At 40.5% G+C, this 23,726-nt stretch overlaps 1 protein-coding gene across 6 annotated transcripts; it reads right to left on the bottom strand.

Moving 5' to 3' along the window:
• Positions 1–128: 128 nt before the first annotated feature.
• LOC108150183 (translational regulator orb2) lies at positions 129–23,565 on the bottom strand. 6 transcript variants are annotated; one of them, XM_017278175.2, is made up of 12 exons: positions 23,188–23,565; positions 19,069–19,174; positions 18,208–18,626; positions 17,012–17,073; positions 3,640–5,154; positions 3,367–3,577; positions 3,029–3,307; positions 2,770–2,967; positions 2,601–2,681; positions 2,324–2,512; positions 1,882–2,267; positions 129–1,381 (listed from the first exon to the last, which is right to left on the bottom strand). In XM_017278175.2, the coding sequence occupies exons 2-12, from the start codon at positions 19,091–19,093 to the stop codon at positions 955–957; spliced, it is 3,792 nt and encodes a 1,263-aa protein (XP_017133664.1). In that variant the 5' UTR covers positions 19,094–19,174; positions 23,188–23,565; the 3' UTR covers positions 129–954. The 6 variants fall into 6 exon arrangements, with proteins under 6 accessions (XP_017133664.1, XP_017133662.1, XP_017133663.1 ...); XM_017278173.2 differs by having other exon boundaries at positions 19,069–19,171; positions 23,188–23,564; XM_017278174.2 differs by lacking the exon at positions 23,188–23,565 and adding an exon at positions 22,348–22,860 and having other exon boundaries at positions 19,069–19,171.
• Between the last annotated feature and the right edge of the window lie 161 nt (positions 23,566–23,726).

The raw sequence follows: 23,726 nt of genomic DNA, 5'->3' as shown, positions 1-23,726 counted from the left end.
GGCACATAACAGAGTCTGTAAGTTAACTTCTGTTTATGTAAGCAGCTTATGTTAGTTGAATGTTAATATGAGCTTAAAAGCTCAAAATGCAAAGTACCAAATTTGAATTCAATAATAACTCATTTTTGTGCTAGCAATTTGCTATCTTTATTTATGAAAAACATTTAAATATACATATGTTGTAGCTAAAATGATCTACTTAGTTGTGTAGCTCGAAAAACAACCGTGTAAATGATATCTCTTAGTTGCTGTATAAATTGGAACCCAAGGGAATAGTTTTGTTCTCATTTGGCAAAATATACGGATCCATTTCCGGTCTTTCCCATTTTAGTTGCGTATTTTAAATAGTTGAGACGCATTAAGTACATACGTTTTATGGTTGACGATCGATGAGTAGACCACACCACACATATCGCAAATAAAATTCGATTTTCTTGTTTAAAATTCACACGCATTCTAAGACTAAGCTACGGGGAATATATAAATATATGTATATTGGTGTGTATATTGTAGTTGTTCGTATAGAATAGTGGATAAGTGGTAGAGCTATATGCCTGCATTATGCTATTGGAATACTTGTCGTGATGACCTCACAGAGCGGCTGTTGCAGCATATTCAATATGCTATATCCTTCCTTTTACATAATTGTGTAAATTATTGTAGCTAAGATTGGGATTGTTCTAAAGTGTGAACAGAATGTGATGAAAATAAGCGTTTCGTAACTTGTCATTTGGAATCGGTCGTCCCATGCGCTCATCGCTATAAGCGGATAAGTATTAGAATTCGGAACTAGAGATCGCAGACCTAAGCTAAGCTTGAAGTTTATCTCAAAAACTAAAAAAAATAACGTATAAAATCTCGCTCACACTTTGTGTTAAATTCATCGAATATAAATTGTATCTTCTTATTCTTCTTCTTTCCTTATTCCCTGCCTATTTCTCTTGATTTTGGTATTTAGTTGGTTGCAGCCGCGGGTTCCTCATCGTAGTTGGGATTGCTGAGGAATGGTATGGAGAAGTCCACCATGTTTGGGTAGACCAGAAACTTATTGACAGCCTCGCACAGTTTGCTCTCGATGACATTGGTCACAATGGACCAGTCGACGGACTTGTCGCCCACTTGGGGCTTGGTGGATATCCACAGGCGTGGCGGTCCGCGGAAGCTTACCCACACCCGGTCGGAGGGCGGCGGTGGCACATTCAGCGTTCCACGGGCCACCAAACCCTTGAGATCTACGCGCAACGTGATATTCGCGTTCATGTTTTCCATGGCTCGTTGCACGTACGGCAGCTCGGTGGCGTATTGAAATAGATTGGAGGCGGCTATCCGATCGACAATCTTGAAGATGCGCCGCGCATTGCCGGGCGAGTTTTGAAAGAATCTGAAGAGGGAGATTTTAAAAATTAAAGAGCTTCAATATATATGAAAATTCGAAGGTAAGTCACGTAATCCGTGGCAATTCTATACAATATTGTCACAGAATTAAAGGTAAATCTCGATTGACCTTCCGCGTTTGCGAAAGAAAAGCACTGGTAAATACTTTTTGGTCTTGGTTGATTTTGTTATTTAAAAAATAAAAAAATAATTTTAAAATATTTAAAATTGCTACTGTATTTTTCCAAAAAGCCATTATTATTCTTTTGCTAATTAGGAGGGGGAAGGGTGACTTTAAACCCATAGTTTTATTGGCCAAATTACTTCTTATAATTTTTTTGTAATAATAAAATCGAAAGGCTATATAATCTATAAAAAAAAATCCTGTACAATTCTTTTGCAACTGCAAAAGGGTCAATTTCTGAGCACCCAATTCGAGCGAATGAAATCAACCTTTCTGCAAATTAATGAAGGTTTTCTTAAATATATATATCTTTCTATACTTACTCAGTTCCGGCCGGATTCTCTTGGGCGGTGCCCGGCGGTGGGCTCTCGGATTCAGTAGAGGAACCGCCCGAGCTCTCGGCATCGCTGTCGTAGATGACATTCTCCGAATTGGCATCCGAATTGCTGCGCAAATCCGGCGTTTGCTCTGCCGCCATCGAGGTGGAGGGCACCGATTCGGGGGCCATCGGTGACTTTGTCTTGCTGCGAATCCGTAACAGATTCAGCTTGGTGGTCACTGTTATGTGAGCCAACCCCTCGTAAGTTACATCAGCGTCCACCCAAACGCCGCGCTCATCCAGCATCGGCTGGGAAACGCGATGACACAGCAGTGGGGACTGACCCAAGTATATGTTAGTTATGATGACCTCCTCCATGAAGCTGGGCAGCTGTAAAAAAATCATTGTTTTGTTTATACCTAAAGATTCTCTGATGAAACACCCACCTTGATAGAGTTTAGTTTCTTCTGCAACACCTCCTTGAGTTTCTCGTGCAACATGGCATCGTGTAGCCAGCTGTAAAGACAGCGTCCCAAGAGGACATTCGCCCAGACAATGCTGCCGGATGGACCCAGGAAAAGCGACTGGTCAATGCCCTTCCACAGTTCATCTTCCTGACGTTTGGCACGGCGAGACTGTAAGTAAGTTGATTATTTACATTAACCCGCTTACTTAACGGATATCTCCAACATATTACTATTGTAATAAAACCATAAAACATACTTTTCTTTGGCGCCGATCAAGGGAGCAGTTTGTTCCGACGGAACTTCGGGTTACGGGAATTGTGCTTTGGCTGCAAGCCTTCTACCAAAAGCCAATTGAAAATGACAAATAATAATAAATCAAAACTAAAGGGCTACAAATGAAAATGGAATGGGCTCTAACCACTTACCTGATACACGGCCATAAAACGGACATAGTCGGGATGATTTCTGGCCACATTGGCACTCATAATCATGCCGTCGAAGTTCTCTTCTCTCGGCGTCTCACAAAGATCTTCCTCAGTCACATTCTCGAATTGTCCGTCGGGCGTTTGCTGATCCGGTTCATCATTTGCATTCCCCGTTGACATCTCATCTTCGGTCCGCCACTGCAAGTAGTTACCACTGATTAAAGACAGATTGTCTTGGGTTTTATTGGGGATGGCTTACCTTCACAGTGCCCATTCCCTTGCCCATTCCAGTGACCAGGTGCAAAGCTTGCCTGGCTGCGGCCGCCTGAAGATCAGTGTCCTCCACGAATCGAGCCATGGGCACCTGAAGATCTTGCTCGTGTACCAGGCCCTTACTGGCGGCTGTGAAGCGGCGATACCAATCCTCCTTTTCCCGGTCACATCTCGAGAAGAGCAACAATCGCACCTCATCGCCGCAGGGCACACTGATGTCATTGAGCTCCCTGTCCGGATTCACAGTGTTTCGCAGCTGTTGTAACTGAGAATTAGGCAAAATTGTTAAACATGTTTTAATTTGTTGAGCTGTAACAAGCTTACATCTGCCTGCATCACCGTGGCTGCAAAGTCCACCGGCTTCTCCTCCTCTGCACCGGCGGGCGGTGTCGCTCCCGATGAGGAGGCACCTTTTACCTCTTTTGCTTCCAACTTCACCGTTTGCTCCGATTGACTTTCCAAGGAGCTTTGCTCTTCGGGCAGATCCTTGGTGCTCTTGATGATCAGCTGAATGGGATACTTGCGATTGAAGAAACTGCAGGTGTAATAGAAGACAATAAGTATGCTTAAAGGCAAGTGAAATATCAGAGGACTCACCGCTTGTTGGCCAAACCCAAGGGCAGCAGTTCGATGCGGCAGTCTCTGAGGTCATAGGAACGGTGGTCGGTGAACAGGATCTTGTGGCGATCGATGGGCGGCTCGTTCCACATGCGTCGCTTGGGTATCCTGGCATTGGTGCCCGACATCTTCAAGATGCATCCATCCAATCGCACATAGACCGCTCGTGTGAGGCTAAACGAAAAGGTATTGGGATCGTAGCTATTGATCTCGTTCATCCAGCCAGCATATGTCTTGATCGTCTTGTGCTCCTCCACTGCCGGTATCTCGCAAATGGGCATGACCTTGTAATTGGGAATGGCGAAGGCCACTCGCTCGGGGTGCGTGGTTAGCAGAAAGTCCTCGAGCAGCACTCGCAGATGACCGCCACAGCAGTCCATCACCGTGAAGAACAGCAGGGTGGCAAAGACACCACGCAGGAAGTCGGGCACCGGTAGTATCATCAGCAGGAGCAGAAAGAAGGAGAGGAGCACGGGCAGGGCGAACACGGTGGAGCCCTCATGCTTCTCCCGCCACTGACTAACACTCAGCATGCTCAGGCTGGAGAGGAAGCTCTGCTTGCTCCGGGAGTCACGCGGTGACTTCTGTGACTCCTTCTCAGTGTAAGAGCTGGCGAAGGGCGGTACCAGGGCGGTACCTACCGGTGCCACGGGAAGCGTTAGATTGGCACGTGACTCGACATCGGCTAGCAGATCGGGCTCATCCTCCGCTCGCTTCTCAGCGGGTTCCTTCGACGCATCGCTCTGTGCCACCGTTGCGGGTATCATATCCTCGAGCACCTCCACGCCCGACTCCACCTCCACGTCCTTGCGGGCCAGCAGGATGCCCCGCTTCTTAGCCTTGCCACTGACGATGGCAATCTCCGCCTGCTGACTGGTGGAGGGCTCACTGCCCGCCTCCACCACATTGCGACGGCGCAGGAAGCCAGTGCGCACCGTAGTCGGTGGGAGTGCAGAACCAGAAGCACTGGGACTGATGTCCTTCTTCATGGCGGCTGCCGCTTGGTGTTTGGCCTTCACCTTGGACCGGATGTGGGCCAGACCGCGACGCAGTCGGGATCGCTCCGACTGACCGCCAGTTGCTGCCACGTCACCCAGGCTGCCCAAGCTGACGGTGTCGTGTTGCAGCAGTTCGGCCTCCACGTCCGAATCCGAGTTTTGTTTGTGCTCCTGATCAAGGGGAAGCTCCTCGCTAATGGACGTGTTCACGGTGAGGCACTCAGTGTCCGAGTCGGGATCGTTGCTCCAGCCAGTTGATGGTGGATCCGATACTATTATGGGTATGGCTGCCGTTGGTGGCAGTTTGGAGGACTTGATCTCCTCGATGGTTTGCGAAACCTTGCCCTTGATCAGCCGCCAGGTGCCACCGCCACTGCTGCTATCGCCAGCGGGGCCAGCTCCTCCCAAGGAGCCACCTCCTGCGCTGGCCGACGACAGTGCGGATATCAGACTGGGACCGCTGGAGGTGGGTGAGACACCTTCAATGCTGCCAGATCTGGAATTTAGAATTTGTTTCGGTTAGTTTGTTATGGCATTTGGGAGACTCCATTGTTTGTTACGTCACGTTTTGACTAAACAAACGAGGTGGAGGAAGTGTATCAAATCCCCAAAAAGTATGCTACAAAATATTTTAAACAATAATCATTTTAAAAATCTTCTATATTTTGTTAATATGTGAAATATAAAAAAATTAATTTAATACAAATTAAAATAAAAAAATAAGTTCCCAAATAAATATTACTTTTATTCAATTTAATTTAAGTCTAGTGTTTCTGATTTGACTATTTTTTAAAAGGAAACTAATTTAGGTAAGCTGGCACTTTGTCTATGTTTAGTTTGAAGAAAATGTATTTGATAAAATTTTAACAGATTTAAATAGATAGGTAAACGTGATCGAGGGTAAATATAAGATTAAAGTAAGAGATTTTGTATAAAACAAAATTGTGCTTAAACATTTTTTTACTGAAACCCACCACAACTAAAACTTGTAACCGCCATTGGCTATGCATTATTATAAAAAATGAAACATAAAGCTTCTCAGCGCTTTCTTGTCCAAACACCCCTAATAAGGCAAATAAAACAACTCGCATTTGTATTATTCCAGAAAAAGTATTTTTATTTATTTGAATGAAGATATATGTTTTTTTTTGCCATTTACGTTTTATTTACTTGTTCCATAACCTGCATTTTTGCCTCAGTGACTGAGTGTGTGTGTGTGTATGTGGGTTGTTGATTTGTGTTATTCCAATTTGGTTTTATCGAATACAAACGCCGATTATTGGATTTTCGTTCAGTGAAATGCTTGGGGCGCTTTAGAAAACGACTTTGGTTTTGAATATATTTTGTGTATAATATAATCCTATATGTATATTTCCCTCAATACGGGATTACATATTTGTATTAAATTGTTTCATATTTGATTTGCTGGATTTAGGGTTTGGTTTTCTGTTTTTTTTTTCATTATCCTTGTACGGTTTCCTTTGAAATATTGCATTGAAGTACTGCTGATATCTTGGTTTTCTATTACAGTTTCAGTTTTTTTTGAGATTTTTTATTAAGGGAGAACTCCTTAGCGTATGTTTCTAATATTTATTTTAGTTTTGGTATTTCGTTATTGACTTTTATTTCTATTTATTTTATTTTAGTACATACGTTTAATCTATGGTTTGTTTTGAATTTTCGGTTTCGTAACATTTTTTAAACATTTTTTTTTGGTAATTTAGTTGAAAACGCTTCAACATCTGGAGCAAAAACACGCATGGAAATCGAAACTGTTTACAATAATTATACTAAATCAGTGTTTATCCCTTCAGATTGATTTTTCGGGCTTTAGAAAACTACAAATATTTTTATTGATTTTTGGTTTTTTCCAACTTTAATTTTGTAAAAATTAAAAAATTACGTTTATTGAAAATTACTATAAAATATGGAATATTTCGCTAGTTTCTTGTTTTCATACGCTTCATACAGATTACGTGTCATATATATATTTATTTATTTGATTCACTATATAGTTTTATATCTGCCAACTGGTTTTTCGGTTTACTGTTTATATTATTTTTCAGTTTTCAGTTATATTTTCACTTGTATAATGCTAAAAAATTATATGTCTTTGCTTGGTTTTTCGTTTTTTTTTTGTTTTTGAATATTTTGCTAAAAGGAATTCATTAGTAAGGGCGCTCAATTTCAGTTTATTTAAAGTTCTAAACATTATATATATGTACATATATATATAAGTATAAGTATAAGTATAGGCATATGTCACTCTGTAATTAGCGCACACGACAAAAAAACAAATTAAAATGGAAGTGCGGGTGCCTAACACCCGCTTTACAGGCTACAATTTCTCAGTATCAATTTGATGTTTTATAAAATTCATTAATTATGTTTAAAAGGTACCGAATGTTGTTTTTAATATTCTTTAATAACCTTGTCTTTTAATGATTTTATTCTATTTTTCACAACGATCTAAGCTTCGATCCAATTGGCGTAAAATTGAAATCGACTCACATCGTTCTGGAGCTCAAAGGGTTGAGGTTGAGGCTAAAAAATTTTCTATTTAAAACGCGTTTGGTTTACTTTCTTTCGCTAGCTACAAAACCATACACTGTACAAAAATTGTGCTATGAAAATACTCAAAAAATAATCAAATTTCTCTCTGCACCCTATCAGTTAAGCGTTCAACCCGAAACGAGGAGTATTTTCAACCTTAGTTGCCAATTTTACTTTAAAGAGTTTTCACTAGCAAAATCAAAATGCGACTTCAATTTGCATAATGCACTACGCAGGGTTTGACTTAAGTGTATTTCTCTATTTATATTGTTTCTTTTATTAGCAAATATTTGAAGCATTTATCTGGGGTTTGTCAAAAATATTCACTTATTTAAGTTTGAATTGTACTACGTGTAAATTTCATATAATTATGCAATTATTTTTATCCTTTTTTGGTTGGTATAAAAAACACATATTGACCAATTTGCTGTTTAGATGTTCAGTTAACATATTTAAGTTTGTAATAAGTTCGAATTTCAATACTTTCCTTTTCAGAGTCTTTCTTATCGTTAAATTATTTAATTGTATGTACTAACAGTTTTGTGTTTCGTATTATTTCGTTATATTTTTGTGGTTCAGCTAAGTTAAAAGTTTTATTTATTTACAATGTTATAAAAAGTACATACAAGTATATATAAAAATAAATAAAACACAATTTACGTTATGTCCGTTTATTAATTTCAAAAACTTCTTTTTCGTTTATTTTGTTTTTTTTTTTTATAAAGTGTATATATCAAATATTTTTTTTGTCATATTTTATTAAAAATATGTATATGTATAAAAAGAATAAACAAAGTATAAAAATGTCTCAACGGAGTTGGTTTTTTTAAAACTACCAGGAAACTACTAGCAACTACAAAAGATACAAAAATATATTCAAGAATTAGGCATACAAATTTTCATTGTCATAATCGGTATAACAACAGGATCCATATAAAAATCAACATAAACATTTATCTATAACAAGATTCTCTATAAAACTAAAACTGTCGATCCGACATTAATCCATAATTCACGCTCAGAAGTAGGATAAACCAAATGTCTTTGCCTAATTGATTTTGCTTATTGGAATAGTAAGGGAAACAAAATAAAACAAAGTAAAACGGATTGCTTAATGATATTAATATTATATAGCACGCTACACAAGATTTCAGATTCCTACACCACTAGCAGCAAAAACATTGAGCGGTTTGCCGTAAAGAGTTTTCATCTCTATCAACTTTTTGGTATAGTAAAATATTTGTTTGATAAGTTACTTTTTTAGAGCACATTTAAAGTTTTTTTTTTAACAATTTTATCAAGTGTTTGTTAAACAGGTAAAGTATAAAGTATATGTTATATAAAAGTATAAAAATCTATAAAATATTAAATTTTACTACATTAAAAAACACCATCATTACGCACAGTTATCAATAGCCATTAACCGATTGCCGTTTACCGCTAACCGATTACCGATTACCGTTTCCGTTTCCGTTTCGTGTTTGCTTTGTAACAGATTTTGCCTTTTTAAAGACTAGCATTTAATTACTTTGAAAGTTTTCGAACAACGCGTTTGCTTACATATTTGCACAAATTGTTTAACACTACATAGAGCAGGCTGCTGTATATGATATAATATTTAATTGGGCTTGTTGGTTTTCGTTTTGTGTAGATTCTTTTGCTTTTAATACACATTATTTCGGTACGTATTTAAAAATAAAAAATGGAAACGAAAACAAACAAACGCTTTGAGTCATCTAATTAATTTGTTTTGCAATTTAAAAAATATATCTGTAGTATATATATGATACATATTCTTTAGTTCATTGTAATATAAAAATTCTAGAAAAATTGCTATAAACTTGTTTTTTATTCTTTGAAAGTGCCACGCGATCAACTTGAGTTACAACTTTGCATGACTTGAATTTCGTTTTTGCTTTTTTGGTTGTCTTGTAAAGAAAGCGCGAGCAAAAATTTGCTAATAGATTTGACTATCGTTTAATAATATATCATAGAAGTCCAAAGCAACTTGGCCTTTCACGTTTTTGGTTTATCAATTTGAATTAGATCTTTAGTACGTTTGTTGGTAGTATAGAAAAAATATCGTATTGTTTGCATGCACCGTAGCAAATTTTGTCACGTCCCTTAAATCGTATAATTTACAAAATAATGTTGCTCGTTTTACTTTTTGATAATTTTCCATAAGTATTGCCCTAAGTCTAGATATTCAATTTGATTTTTTAGGATTCAGGGAGAGAACCAAACGCAAACTTCAAGCCGCGTTCGCATGTCAAAAATGCATGCCAATTAGTTGAAAGTTGGGTGATCATTCGGGATCGTAAATATTTGACTACTTTGGTTATACGATTGCAATTATCTTGTATACATTATGTTTGTACAGATATATATTTTTTATACTTGTTTATATATTTGGTATTGAATCGTTTACGAAATAGTATTGCACATAAGTTGTATATATTTAAATTTCCTTTAGATGTTTTAGCATTTCTATTTATCTTCGCATTTTTGGTTTTTTTTTTTATTTTTGTCTTCAGTTATTTGGACTAAACTAACTTCTGAATAATCATAAGAGTAATCAAAAAAAGTTTATACAAAAAGTTTCTATATAAAAAGTTGTCTAATACAAGTATTCATAGTGTTATAGATGTATGTCGTATATAAAATTTTTTTGTTATATTACATATATATATTTGCATTAATATATACGTTCTTCTATATCTTCGGGAGATAAGCCCTCTGTCCCTTAGCTAGCAACATGCCATAAATTAAAAAAACGAAAAACAATTTATAAATAAATAAGGCAAAATTTGACATTTAACACGTTTGCAGTGAAAAATCATAAAAAAAAAATCATAATACTGAACACAAGCGAATTGACTTTTTCTCTAGTTTTTAATTATTAACATATATTTTTTTTATTATTTTATGTGATGCCAAATGGCAAAATGCAAACCAACTTTCAGTGTAAATGTCTTGTGTTATGTGTACGTACGTGTTTGTGTGAGAGTCGACTAGATTAAAACTAAAAATGAGCCGTCGATATTAGGAAAGAAAAACCTTTCGCAGAGTGTGTGTGGGCTTTAAACTAACTAATTAGGGTGATTTATCGCTTTAACTGGTTACCATTCGTAAGCAATACACAAGCCGAGGCATGTGAAAATCGTTGTAAAATTGTTGCCTGTTGGCAAGGAATAAGTTTATAAGTGTATCCAGTGTTTGGTTTTGGGTTCTGTATTAGCTTTGTACGATTTTCACATGCCAAATTATGTGTTGAAATATCAAGTAATACAAACGTTTTGAAATAGCAAGGAATATCAATGTGTTTAAATAGAAGGGAAAACAAGGAATCAATCGAATACATTGGGCAAAGAATATATTCGATTGTTCTCTATGATAGTATAGCGAGTGTTATAGGAAAAAAAAATAGGGATTATCAATAGTGCTTTTTGTATATAGATATGATATGGTTAACTGATTTCTTAGTGAGACACCAATTGTGGCGTAAGAAACAGCACGCATAAAAATGTGTGACATTCTGCATATTGTCTTTGCAAGTCTTTCGTAAGAATTTTATAGATTGATCTAATTAGTGAAAAGGGTTAATGCAAAAGCCGATTTTTGATTTTGCCACTATTTAGGAACTTAAGGACAGCCCCTACCAACTCGAGCAAAAAGCCTTCCGAGAGAGGGAGAGCAGCTCACTAATAATTTTAGGACTAGCCTCGATTGGCATACAACATGGCTCCTAAGTTAACTAGGTCAAAAACATTATTTTTATATCATCTAGGGGGAAAAATTACATAAGCCTTTTGCGAGGATTTTGGCTGACTACGAGGAAGAAAATATTCCTGCTTTTTTTCTTTTTTTTTTTTTTGGTGGTCTTTGTGAGATTAAATGGCATCTTCGGGATTCCCCCCTAACGAACGTACAACAAAAAAAAAAAAAAAATTGCTATAAAAAATAAAGTACAAAAAATACTGTGCAGGCATAGAATGAAAACATAACTAAGATTTTGGTTAAACAAATAAAGGCCTAGGAAGAGCAAATCAAAAACTGATTGCCGAATAAATAACGTCTAAAACTATGTTGCTTTCTGAGGGCTTTCGTTTCACGTCTCTCGCCTCTGTAGACTGTAGACTCTGGCGGCTGTTCAAGGGACACCACCTTCATCCAGCCCCCGATGCATTGCACCTGACCCTCTGGGCTTGGCCATTCCTATAACCCCTTCCCCAAGGGGCAACTGTCTTTTGTTTGTGAGTGTATCCGTGGTGTGTTATCCGCGTGGTGTGGTTTGGTGTGGTGTTTGTCTCGTCTCGTCTCGATTACTAGATTCTCCGCCGTCGATCTGCCTCTGCGCCGACGACAGCAACTACTCCTGCAGCTGTTGCTGCTCCTGCTCCTGCTCCTGCTACTGTTCCTACTCCCGATTCCGATGCTTCCGTGATGATTCTGGGCACTGCCAGCGCTGCGTTCAACAACCGGTGTCGTTGCTCCCTCTGTTGGCGTCTCTCGTCGTGCAGCGCGGCCTACCAGCGCCGCCGTTAACACCAGCGAAAGGGCACCGCACGCGGCCGGTCGGCGCCCTCCTTGACCAGCGGCTTGTGGTATTCGCGTCCCGGCCGCGAATGGATGACGGCCCAGCAGTGTTCGCAGTAGTACTGCAGACAGGTCACGTTGGCGCAGAAGAAAGGGGCAAATTTGCCGCCACAGCGCTGACCCTCGCACTCGTCGCACATCTGATCGTCCAGTACGTAGGGCTTGACCTCCACCCGCTTGTCGATGTCGCCATGCTGCAGCTGCACAAACCTGGCCGAGATGGCCGCAATATAGCTCTGCTGATTGGAGAAGGCCACCCGACCGGCGCCCTTGGGATACTTCAGCTCCGGATCGGTGTCAATCCCAGCATAGCAGACACCGCCGTACAGCCTGTCCATGATCATGGCCAACTCGAAGGCCTTCAACGGCCGTGGCACTCCGCCCACGAAGACCGTCTTGCGCGGATCCAGCGACATGGTGGCATCCAGCACATAGTCCGCATCGGCCAAGCGCCATGGACGTATCTGCACCGCCTTGTCCTTGATCGTCGGCGACGAGACGCACAGATACAGTTTGTCCTCATCCGTGATGCACGAGTCGATCAGCTGCTGCACACTGCTCTCGTCCTGGAAGAGCAAGAAGGCATAGCCCTTGGGCGGAAAATACGACTTGGACTCGGCCTTGTGTGGCCAATCGACGACCAGTGGCCCAAAGCGCCGGAACGAGGTGGTGATCTCGTCCTCATCGATGTCCGGCGGCAGGCCGCCAACGAATACCTTCCGAGAGAAGCGGGCCGTGCCGTCGCCCACATTGCCTCCATTGCCTCCCTGGATGGGAGAGTGCGGCGAGTGGGGCGACAGACGCGATGGCGAGCCCATCTTGAGGGCGTTCAGGTAGACAGACGGATCATTGCCGCTGGCCGCAATGGCCATGGCATCCGCTTCGCTCAGATGCTTGGGCCCGCCCATCACGCGCATCCTGTCCTGCATCAGGGCCATGCTGTTGCCGCCGCCGTCGCCGCCTCCGTTGCCACCGCCCCCGTTTCCACCGCCCAGCGACATGCCGCGCATGTAGTCGCTCAGCGAATTGTCCATGCCGCCGTGGTGCATCTGCCCGTTGGCCGACATCATGTTGCCATAGTTGTTGCCCATATAGGGGGCATCTCCGCCGCCGCTCGCTCCGGCCGAGATCATGCCACCAGAACCGCCACCGCCACCACCGTTTCCAATCGACAGGGTGGGTATGTTCATGTGCCCACCACTGCCCAGGCCATCCATGTGCGGATTGCCATAAAGGGCCGTTGGCGAATTACCCTTGATGGGGAAGGATATGCTGCGTCGGTACTTGGGCGAAACACCCGACATCTGGGGGGGAATGGGTGAGATTCCGCCGCTGCTGCAGCCCGCTTGGGAGCCGTTGTACGGCGATCCTCCGCCTCCTCCACCTCCACCGCCTCCGCCCGGCGACGAGGGGCTATGCGATCCTCCGCCTTCCCGGTGCTGATGCTGCTGATGGTGATGATGGTGCAGCGCACTCAGATTCGGCGACAGTTGCTGCTGGTGCTGCTGTTGCTGCAGTTGTTGATGTTGCTGCAGTTGTTGATGTTGCTGCAACTGCTGCTGCTGCTGCTGTAGCTGCTGCTGCTGCTGCTGGTGGAGCTGGGGCGGCTTGTTGAGATTGAGATTCGGCAGGCCGCCGCAACTGCAGGAAGAAGGGACAACAAGATGAAGAGGCTTTTACAACATTGGCAATTTTTAGTGGATGATTTTTGGTTTGATATTTGTGATTCTGATTTGATTCAGGTCTGTATATACTTTTTGCATTATGAAAAAGGAGCAATTTGTTCAAGGATTTGCTTCGGATTCGGTTATATTCTAGATACCATAATGCAATTAGTTTTGTGTTCGCTTAACCCATTGCCGCCCGGCGTTCAAAAATGAAAAAGTATTGCAAACAAAACAAATAATAACTGATAAAGTATTGCGGGATTTATGAAGTCATCGGTAAATACTTACAAAAAATTAACTATTTTGTTAAACATCACAGACACTCACAATCACACACAAAAATTTTGAGATACCGTCTGAACGAAATGTGAACTAGAAATGATTTTATTTGTCTCGGCGACAGTAAGGCAATACTACATTGATCAGCAAGCCTACTTCGTTTTTACTAAATTCGGCTTTCGAAAAATAGATTTTAACAAAAAAAAATACGAATATATTTTTTGATCTTTTTTGGTAAATTTTCTTTTTAAAATATTAATTTTGAATATAACACTGTTGAAAAAACATTCCAAACAAAATTTGTTTACCCATTTCATTATTAATTTCTAATATTATTAGCTTTTTATATTCCTAAAACAACCGAACTAGCTAGATCTATGAAAATCCTAAATTGCTCCTTTTTAATATAACTTTATGCTCGACGTTGCTTTAGTTTCATTGGTTATATATCATTTTCTCGACATTTGTTGTTGTTGCTGGCGGTTGTGGTGTAGGATTGCTGTTGCTGTGGTAAATGGTGTGGGTGGTAATTTGGTGGTAATTTGGTGGTGGTGGTGGTTGTGGTGGTACGAGTATTGTTTTTGGTGGTTTTTTGTGGTGGCTTTGTTCTTTGGCGACACATCCAATCAAAATGAAAATTTTAAGTTACACTGGCGCTTTGTGGGTTTATTTTTGTTTTGGCGAAGGTTTAGCTTTTTTTTCGTTTTTGGAAGAGGCGCAGTTATATAGACACAGCAGTTGAGTATATTTTTGGATTAGTTAGTTCGGTTTTTAAGCACTGTGCCCCCGCAAGCGATCAAGAGCTTTTTTTTTCCTTTATTTATTTTCTTTTTTTTATATGATTGTTTTTGGTACGAAAGGGAAATCCAACACTTTCTTTTGCACAACAAAATTTTCGAGGCAGCAAAAAATTAGCCCAGAATAAGAAACGTAAGCCGAAAAACGGAATATTCTTCTAAGGAAAAACAACAACCAAAAAAATATCGCGCGGCACAGTGGGCGGCAAGGGGTTAATACGAGTACAAGTACACATGTATGCTAATAGAAAACTAAACTAGTTCAAATGTGTATCAATTCGTTACGTTTATGTTTGTTGTTATTGTTGTTGCTGCCGCTGCCGCTGCTGCTGCTGCTGCTGTTGGCCAATATTTGTGTATGTGAGTGTAGTTGCTTTGACACGTTCATGCTAATTGATTGGACCAAATGCAGTGCATGCCAGACTGTAAGGTCGGCTACCGTAACATGAAATTGCATGGAAATTTTTAATTTAAAACGTCGCCGACTAGACAACTTACGTTGCCAGGGGACGGCGGGAGTGTCTTGGGGGGAGGGGGAGGGGGAGCTGTTGGTAAAATGCAGGTGGGTGGTTTTAGGTGGCCCTTACAGCTCGATGTTGCTGCTGTGGCTTGATATTGCTGCTGTGACATCATGATGTTGCTGCTGTTGCAGATGATGCTGCTGATGCTGCTGCTGATGATGCTGCTGCTGATGATGATGAAATGTGTGTATAACAAACATGTTGAAACGTGTACAAGTGTAAATAGATAAAAAGACAGCAAAAACATCGTTCGGTGGGTGGTTAGGTGGGTTGGTGGATTGGTGGCTTGCTGGGTTGTTAACTGGGGGTGGTGACAGTCTGAAAGGAAGTGATAAGGGCACGCGTAACAAGAGCAACGGAAAGGCAACGACAACTACCAAGTCAGTGTTGAAAAATGCAATTATAAAATGCAATTAGCTCTTGGAAACTTAATTAAAATGGCAACGGAAATGAATACAGAGTGCTGCGTAAACGAGGCGACACAAAATAGTCAAGACTGATTGACGTCCAAATTGAAAATCGGTCAGCAAACGCTCTTTAAGACCCCATATATGTATGTATATGGTTGCGTATTTGCATACGATATCAGCTCACGAAAATCAATAAAGCGAATCAGGCGCAGTGACGTCAAACGGGAGGAGGTGGTAACAGTGGCAGCAGCAGCAGCAGCAGCAGCAATAGCTTCTCAGGTAGCAAAAATTCCAGCTAGACGACTTGCTTTTTAATATTTAAATCGAGAGAAATGAGGGAAAAAGCCGCAAATGGAAATGGAGAGCAGACAAAAACAAAACTCGAGCGGAACGTGGCTCGGTGACGTTGATGTCCCGTTGACGACAAAGCCACCCACCCAGCAACTCTTCCACCAACCCACCGCCCATTTGGCCAGACGGGGCGGCACTTGAGCTAAAAGTTGCAGACGGGCATAGGCTACAAACAACTGTAGATACATATATATACCTTGCACGTAGCATGGCAGCATAAACAAAGCACCCACCACCTCCGCTGCTGATTCAGATCCTTTAGCTAGTGCACTCCACAGATGCTCCAAACAACAACAACAACAACAACCAATGCAGTTGGCGACACAAGCAACACAAGCAACAAAAGCGTAGACCGTCGGCCGGGGCAAGTTTACGGCCATTGGCAGGCGGCTGCAGCCGTGAGTGCATTAAAAATGCACAAGTGGCGCAGGATATATGTACGTATACATATACAAAATCAAAGTCACAAAACTGCAGCGAAGTAATTTTTTGTAGGGTCAACGGTGAACGAACCCGGGGCCAAAAAAAAAATGGAACTTTAATTTGTACAACACTGTGAAACCGGGGCACTTTAGTTATTACTTTACAAAGGGGTTTAAAAACTCTTAAAGACCAAAATAAAAAAAAAGTCCAGAGTTTCACAATTCCTGTATTTGTAAATAATTGGTATTATTTCAATTGAATTATTTTAAAGTCATGATTGGCGAACACGTGTTCTCTAAATTATATTGCTTTCCTATCAAAATAACCAAAATTGGTCCCAATGGAATTAAAGGAAACACTCATAAAATGCTGTAGTTTGATTACAGCAGAAATCAGAATTTTATCAAGAATTTATAGAAACTTTTATGGGACAAAAAAATGTCCCCAGAGAAGCGTCTTGCAAAACAATTCAAGCTCGGCTTTTAAGGCGAACATTAAGCGCAGTAATAGTCCCTCTACAAATGGGTTTAATGCATGCATTTCCGATGGGTTGTGTGGGTCTAACTATGCTTATATTGTATGTGGGGTATTTGAGGTATTAACTGGCATGACGCAACAACAACAACAACAATTATGTTACGGCGGTGTTGCAACTACACACTTGGACCCTTAGTGTACACACACAAACACACATCATTCCCCCCCAGGAAAACGTGTTTAGATTTACGTTACGAGTAATTCGATTTTGGCACTCACCTTTTTCGATTAAAGAAGCCACCACCTTGCAGGAAATTATTGCGCAAAGTTACTTCGTCGTTCTGTAATCATCGTTTTCATGTTCATCATCATCATCATCATAGTTTTGTGGTCGACGTCGTCGTCATTGGCAGAGATGAAAAGAAAAGAACATTTTGCAAGAGTGAGTAATAGTGCCAAATGGATTTTGCAATCGACTGCGGCACATCTGTTGCAAATTTTGGCAAAGTATTCTGTGTGTGCAGCAACGGTCACATACTTATGCCGCCCCGATCCACCGAAATAGCCGCAATTTGAATGACAAACACCACACACGCGACGATGGTCGCTGGTGGCAGCCCAACGAACAACGAATCGGAGTCCCAAATCGGGCTGCTAAAAAGTGAAACTGCACGGAAATCAAAAGATAAGTGCTCCACTAATTTGGCCAGGCGAATTTGCTAATTGGCGACTGACTGACCGACCCACCGACGATCAGTGAGCGAATGCGGCGCGTTCTGTACAATTTATGTTTAATTGCGACAAAGTTGGACTCGCGACGAATGAAAATGAATCATAATTTCTGGCGGCCTTTTTCGATAAAAGATAAGGGGCAGGGAGGCGAACGGAATGGAAAGTAAACAAAGTATCGGGTTCACTGCCAAACGCATTTGATTAGGCACATCCAATTCCACTGTTGGGTTGTAGTGCGACAAGAAAATGGGTTAAAACAAAAATTATCTTAATGGGAATTACAAACTTTATCAAATTACAAATTGAATTGGGAATTTCTCTTATTACACACAAAACACAGTTTTTGCCCATATTAAGGAGTCTGTGGTGAATATCATTTCATCCAATTAAAACAATTTTTCCACTAAGATGCATAGTAAATTTTAAAAAATTATCTTTAGTCGAAAAAAGTTCACTAACTCATTTGTCTTTTTAATTGCGGTTTGTTGCTCATTCAGGGAACTACTTTATTGAAATTCGTATAGTAATGTAAATATTTTTTCCTATTATCTTAGTCACAACTATATATTTTTCCTATTTGTAAATACGTAGAGAACTTAGATTTTTGTAAAAATGTTGGCCGTAACTAATTGGCAAAATATAGTTATGACTAGACCAAAACATGTAAGTGTGGGTTGTAGCTTATATTTTAAGTTCTAAATATATTTTAAAATTTGAATTTATTTATTCATTTAGGTACTTACGCCGAAGAGGGACGCGGATCCGCCCTGCATCTGTGGCTGCGAGGGGCTGCTGGAGAGGGAGTCGCAGGCACCCACGACCAAGCCGGTGTTGAGTCCCAGACCGTTGTTCTTCATCCCGAGAAGGTTCGAGGTGGGCGAGACATCGCCCCCGCCCCCGCCACTCGCTCCTCCACTGGGACTGTGCTTGCTGTGATGGAAGGACTGCAGGATGTCGTCCAGGGACTCCTCGTTGGCGTTGAATCGGACTGTGATCGGGGTACTGCTGCTCAGGCCAGGCGGAGATTTTGGTGCACCTGTGAGGATGCCTCCAGCCGCATTGTTTCCCGAAGATGTGGGCGATGTGGCTGCAGATGCGGACGCAGATGTCGAGCCGGACAGGTTGCTGTTGCTGCCGCTGGCACTGCTGGTGGCACTGTTGCCTGTTTAATGGAAAATACGGGTTAACAGCCAATCGATATATATATATATATATATATATCTTCGATATTTATAACATCCTAATATATAGTATTTTTATATTAAAATTACCATATTTTCAGAATTATCTAACAAAAATGTACATTTTATGAAATTTAAAGATTACAATTTTATAAAGGTTTATACACTAATCGTTATTTTACAAATATTTTTTAAAATATAGCTAATATATTTCAATCTTTTTGCTAGATAATTTAATTGAAATCGCTTTTTAATCCATTTGACTAGACAACGTTACATTTCATTTATATTATGAATGATAGGATATAATGATACGTGCAATCGTGACAAGTCGAATCTCACACAGAGGAGTTTTCACTGTTCCACTTGAGTAAGTAGAGACTTCGGTGACACCCACATATAGTTCCAAGTGTGGACACTTACCCTTTGGTAACTTGAGCGAGTCCATGGTGCCCGCACCAACGCTTTCTACGGCTGCAATTGGGCGGCTCCGCTGCGCCTCAGTTCCGCTGCTGCCCTAGATGCCCTGCTGGTCGGGAAATGGGGGGAAAACGGAGCACGTGAAAATCGGAATCGTGGTGGAGTCAAACGCAACGCAATTCGAGTGTCCGAAACATCAATCAGCGGCACATGAAAAGATAGTGAAAGAGAAAGGTGAAATATTAGAAGGGTATATTGCTGGCCAGACGGCAGGCGATATGTTGATCATATTTTGGCCTGAACACTTGCTGTTTTCAAAATGTCAACGTCATGCGTTCGAGTGAAACGAGCCCCCCTTACCCACCCCCTTTTTGCCCCCTCAACTCCTCCTGCTATCGCAGCAGTAGACCCGCACGTAATTGCGTTTAAAAATAAATAAATCGTACGGGGAAGAGCGAAAAAGCAACAGTGGCAGCAACAACAAAGCAGCAGCGGCAATAGCTATTTGACATTAATTTTTATTTTCCTATTTTTAAAACCCTTAATACATTTTTGCCGCTGACCGTTTGGCCGATTGTCGCCAGCTCATCGGAAAATCATTTCATTTTCCGAAAATGTTCAAATTATATGTTTGTAGTAAAGTTTAGTGCGAATTTTAGCTTTACAAATTAAGTTGAATTCCGCATTAAAAATAAGTAGGTCAACGCAGCAATTTGTAGTTACAATAATTATTTACTTTGCTAAAATCATTTTGGAGGTCAATACCATCTTTTTTAGAGTTTATTCAATAAAATTTAATGAGACCCTTTGGTATTTGAAAAGATAAATTTATCTAAATGAAAAAATAATAAAAATATCATAGTACCATAAAGTTTTATTAAATGTTGCTATTATATACTAATTTTTAACAAAACAGTTGTAGGTAATAAATAAATACATTTAGAATTCCACCAATTTTTTTCACTTAAGTGGACGAACTAAGCTGGATTTCAAAAGCGAATTAATCGTTAAGTACCTGAGTTTTCAGAGGCCTTTGGTAATTGCGTTTCTATGTGACAGAGCTATTTTAATGGCCAACAAAAACTCGCTATCTATTCACATTCGCCTTATATCGGTCTAACAACAAAAAGGCCACGATAAAATGGGCCATAGAATGTGCAATGCGTGTTGTGGGAACGACAATAACATCAAAAAAAAAAAGCAATGGAACCGAACAGCAATCAATCATATTATTGATAAAAAGCAACTTGGCAAGCGACAGCCCAAAAATAACAAACAAACAAGTGCTATTCTAAACTTTTCCTTTTTGTATTTTGTGCATGAGTAATAAATGTGTGTAGATATGGCCTGATAATGGGGTAGTGAGTTCTAAATTTGTAGCGTTATTCAAGTGAAAACCCGCCTGATGGGGGATTACAATTGATCGCTTTTCCAATTACAAAAGCCACCCCCGGGGGGCAAACGCTTTTCAAAACCCGCTGTTCCCGATGTCGGTCAAATATGCTACCCATTTTGCATAACATATAATATATACAGCATATATACAAACACAGAAAGAAATAGGTTCAGAGATACTTTTTCAGGTTATACAGGTATGTATTTAAAAATAAAAACAAATTTAATAAATTATCGAAATATTTAAGGTATACTTTAAATTATCAACCTTTTACTAATATCATCAAAACAGTTTGTGCTTCAGCTCTTGTGAGATTTTCGCCTACAAGTTATATTTTAGAATTTTTCTCTGTGTGCTAAAATATCCAATTTCAAAAGCTTTTCGTCCGTCCCTGGACACGCACTTCATTTTGGGCTGAGCGACCGGAAAACGTCTATTGTTCGGAAAAAAGGGGGAGGCTAGTGGGCAGGGGCTCTTAATTAGTTAAATGCGGAGAGACAACGAAATCGCTGTGCCAATGAAATGGCTCACTCGGGCATGAAAACCGACCGCAGGTGCCCCACACTTTTTCAGTTTCAACGGCCCTGCCAAAAGGAAAATAAAACAGGCATAATCAATACATAATTTTGCCCTACAAACGAGACGAGAGCGACCCCCAAAAAATAGCCGAAGAAGAAACGACAACGACGACGCACAGCAATAACAACAACAAAGACAGTTACACCCCCATGGTGCCCCACACACACACTCTTTGAAACCCTCACTCACACACGCACACTTGAAAAGTAAACAAGTGTAATGTGCCGCCAAAAGCACAGACTGCTTGGCTCAGCTTCAAGAGAGCGATGGATTAGGGATGGGGGCATAGTCAGGGTACTTTTGGTTTACATTCTCGTCACGAGAAGCACAGAAATGAAAATACCGAAAGGATAACAATAAGCTCTTTATAACACTATTAAAAATTTGGAAAAATGGTAAGCTTTAAGGTGTTCGTTAAACTATTTGGGAACTTCAAGCAGTATAATTTATTATATTAACTTTCTCCACTTGCAAGTTAATTTTATTCCATTAGTTTTTATTCTGACTTCTGAATATATATTTATATTAATTGTTATTATATAAAGACTCACTACTACAACTACAATTTTCCTTTACTGATTCTAATGCCTTTAATAAATATTTAAATAAATACTTGTTATAATTTAAAACATTTTTTTATTTTCGAAAGGAAATGCTTTAAAGTATGTGAAAGAACCCCATTAAAAACCTACCCCTGAATACGGCCAAGTGTTAATTTAAGAACCAGTTATTATACCTGCCACCCCCAAAAATCCAAAACTTTGTTTACCGACTCAGAAGCTCGGAAACTGAAAAAAAGGTAAAGAGCTGCTCATCTCTAGCTGAGTTGCAGTTGTATCTTTATCTTTTTCTGTATCTACGAGTGTGTGGGCAAACAAATTTGGTTGAAAAACTCTTGGCAAATGAAGTTTGTTTTTGTTTGTCATGCTACTGCTGTTTTTTTTTTGCTCTCCCACCCTCATGCTTTTATGCTTTGTGTGCACTTCTATTATCACGTCTGCAATTAGAGCCAAAGTAACTGGGCCAAGTTGCAGCTTTCAGCCAGCTTTTCTCGCGCTTGCTTCACGGGGTTGGAGATTTTTTAGGGGTTTATTGCGGCGTTTGCTTTGCTCCACCGATTCGTTGCCGTATTTGCCAGTTGCCCCAGTTCCAATTGGTTACGTACACACTCTGGCACACTCACACGCACACGCAATATACACACGGACTAACGGTAGATAATGCCAGCCCTGGATGAAAACTGGGGCAAATAAGTCAGAATTTAAAATAGGATTTTTGACAGGTGCACTGAAAAGCGGAAAACTAACCTTTTGCAGCGTTTTTTCTGCTTTTCAAATACCGAGAGCAGGCGCACGAAGGTGGAAACGAAAACTTTCAGGTGCAAGTTTTTCAATGCGCCAGTGTGAGTGTTACATTTCCGGGGGTGCACACACACACACATACGCACAGCCTGTGACGTACGAAAATTCCTTTGCACTCGGATCTCTCCTCGGGATTAACGGTAGCTCTCGTTTACACAGCACTAATACACCATTCCCACTGGTAATTTGGTTAGAAAACAAATTAACTATTTACACAAAACACTTTTCGGATGAATTTATATTCCAATTTGGTAAGACGGCCCTCGCGTGTTTTTTCTTTCCCTGATTTTCCCGAGCTGCGGTCCGTTCCGCTCGTCAGCAACGACTGTGATACTAAAAGTTTTCACTGCTGCCCGCTTTTCCGCGAAGCTGCCAATCGACTACTTTTCCCGACGACGCACGACGAAAAATCAATCATTCTCGCTTGTTTTGCTTTCGTGCGGTGTTTCGTGCTGTGCTTTCGCCCTCCCCCCTTTTCCAACCCCTTACAACAACAGCTGCTTTGGACGCTGCAGTGGCGACGGCGCAGTGTGGCCATGTAACCCTGGGCAATCGATATATCGATAACTTTACATGTCACTCGTAATTAGCCAGGAAAATAAATAATGCCCCCGAATGTTGTAACAATTAAGTTAAGCACTGCAATTAAGCGCAATTAAACATGGCAAGGCATTACATAAAGCGATTTGTTATCTGGCAACGCCACAGCTGTTTTCTTGAAAGGGAAACAACAACAATGGATGGTTGAAAAAACACAAGCGAATTACATAAATCTGCATTACTTACAATAACAACACAGAGCCAATGATCCAATTGAATATTTGTTTATCAGCGCGTTCTTTTGGCACCTTCCCTCACACACACCACGCACACACGCGCTGCGAATTTGTTATTGTCTTTTGTTTGTCCCCTTTGCGATGCGTTTTCGTTCTCTTCCAAATTTCAAAGAATTACACAAAAACACTGTTTTAGAAAAAGTTAACGCTCAAAATATACGCGCCCGCAGTGTCTCGCTTTTGTTTTATTTTACAAAACTATGTTCATTTTTTTTTTTGTTATTTTTATGTGTGTGAAGTTTTCTACAAATTTTTCTACTGAGAGAACGAAAGCTAATCAGACAAGCACACGGACGAGACTCAGAATTTCATCGCCTGCTGAACGGTGGAGCTTATTATTAGTCATGTGTATCGACTGATGTATGCCTTTTACTAATGGTTATTTTAAAATGACTTTTATTCTTTTGTCAGGAACGAAATGAGCTGACTTGTCCTTGCAGTTTTCCCATAATTCTTTATCTGAGAAGATTATTTTATTTAATTAAACCG

This window comes from Drosophila elegans, unplaced genomic scaffold, assembly GCF_018152505.1.
Source record: "Drosophila elegans isolate 14027-0461.03 unplaced genomic scaffold, ASM1815250v1 contig_208, whole genome shotgun sequence".
Lineage (NCBI taxonomy): Eukaryota > Metazoa > Arthropoda > Insecta > Diptera > Drosophilidae > Drosophila > Drosophila elegans.
This window is presented reverse-complemented; position numbering and strand designations above follow the sequence as displayed.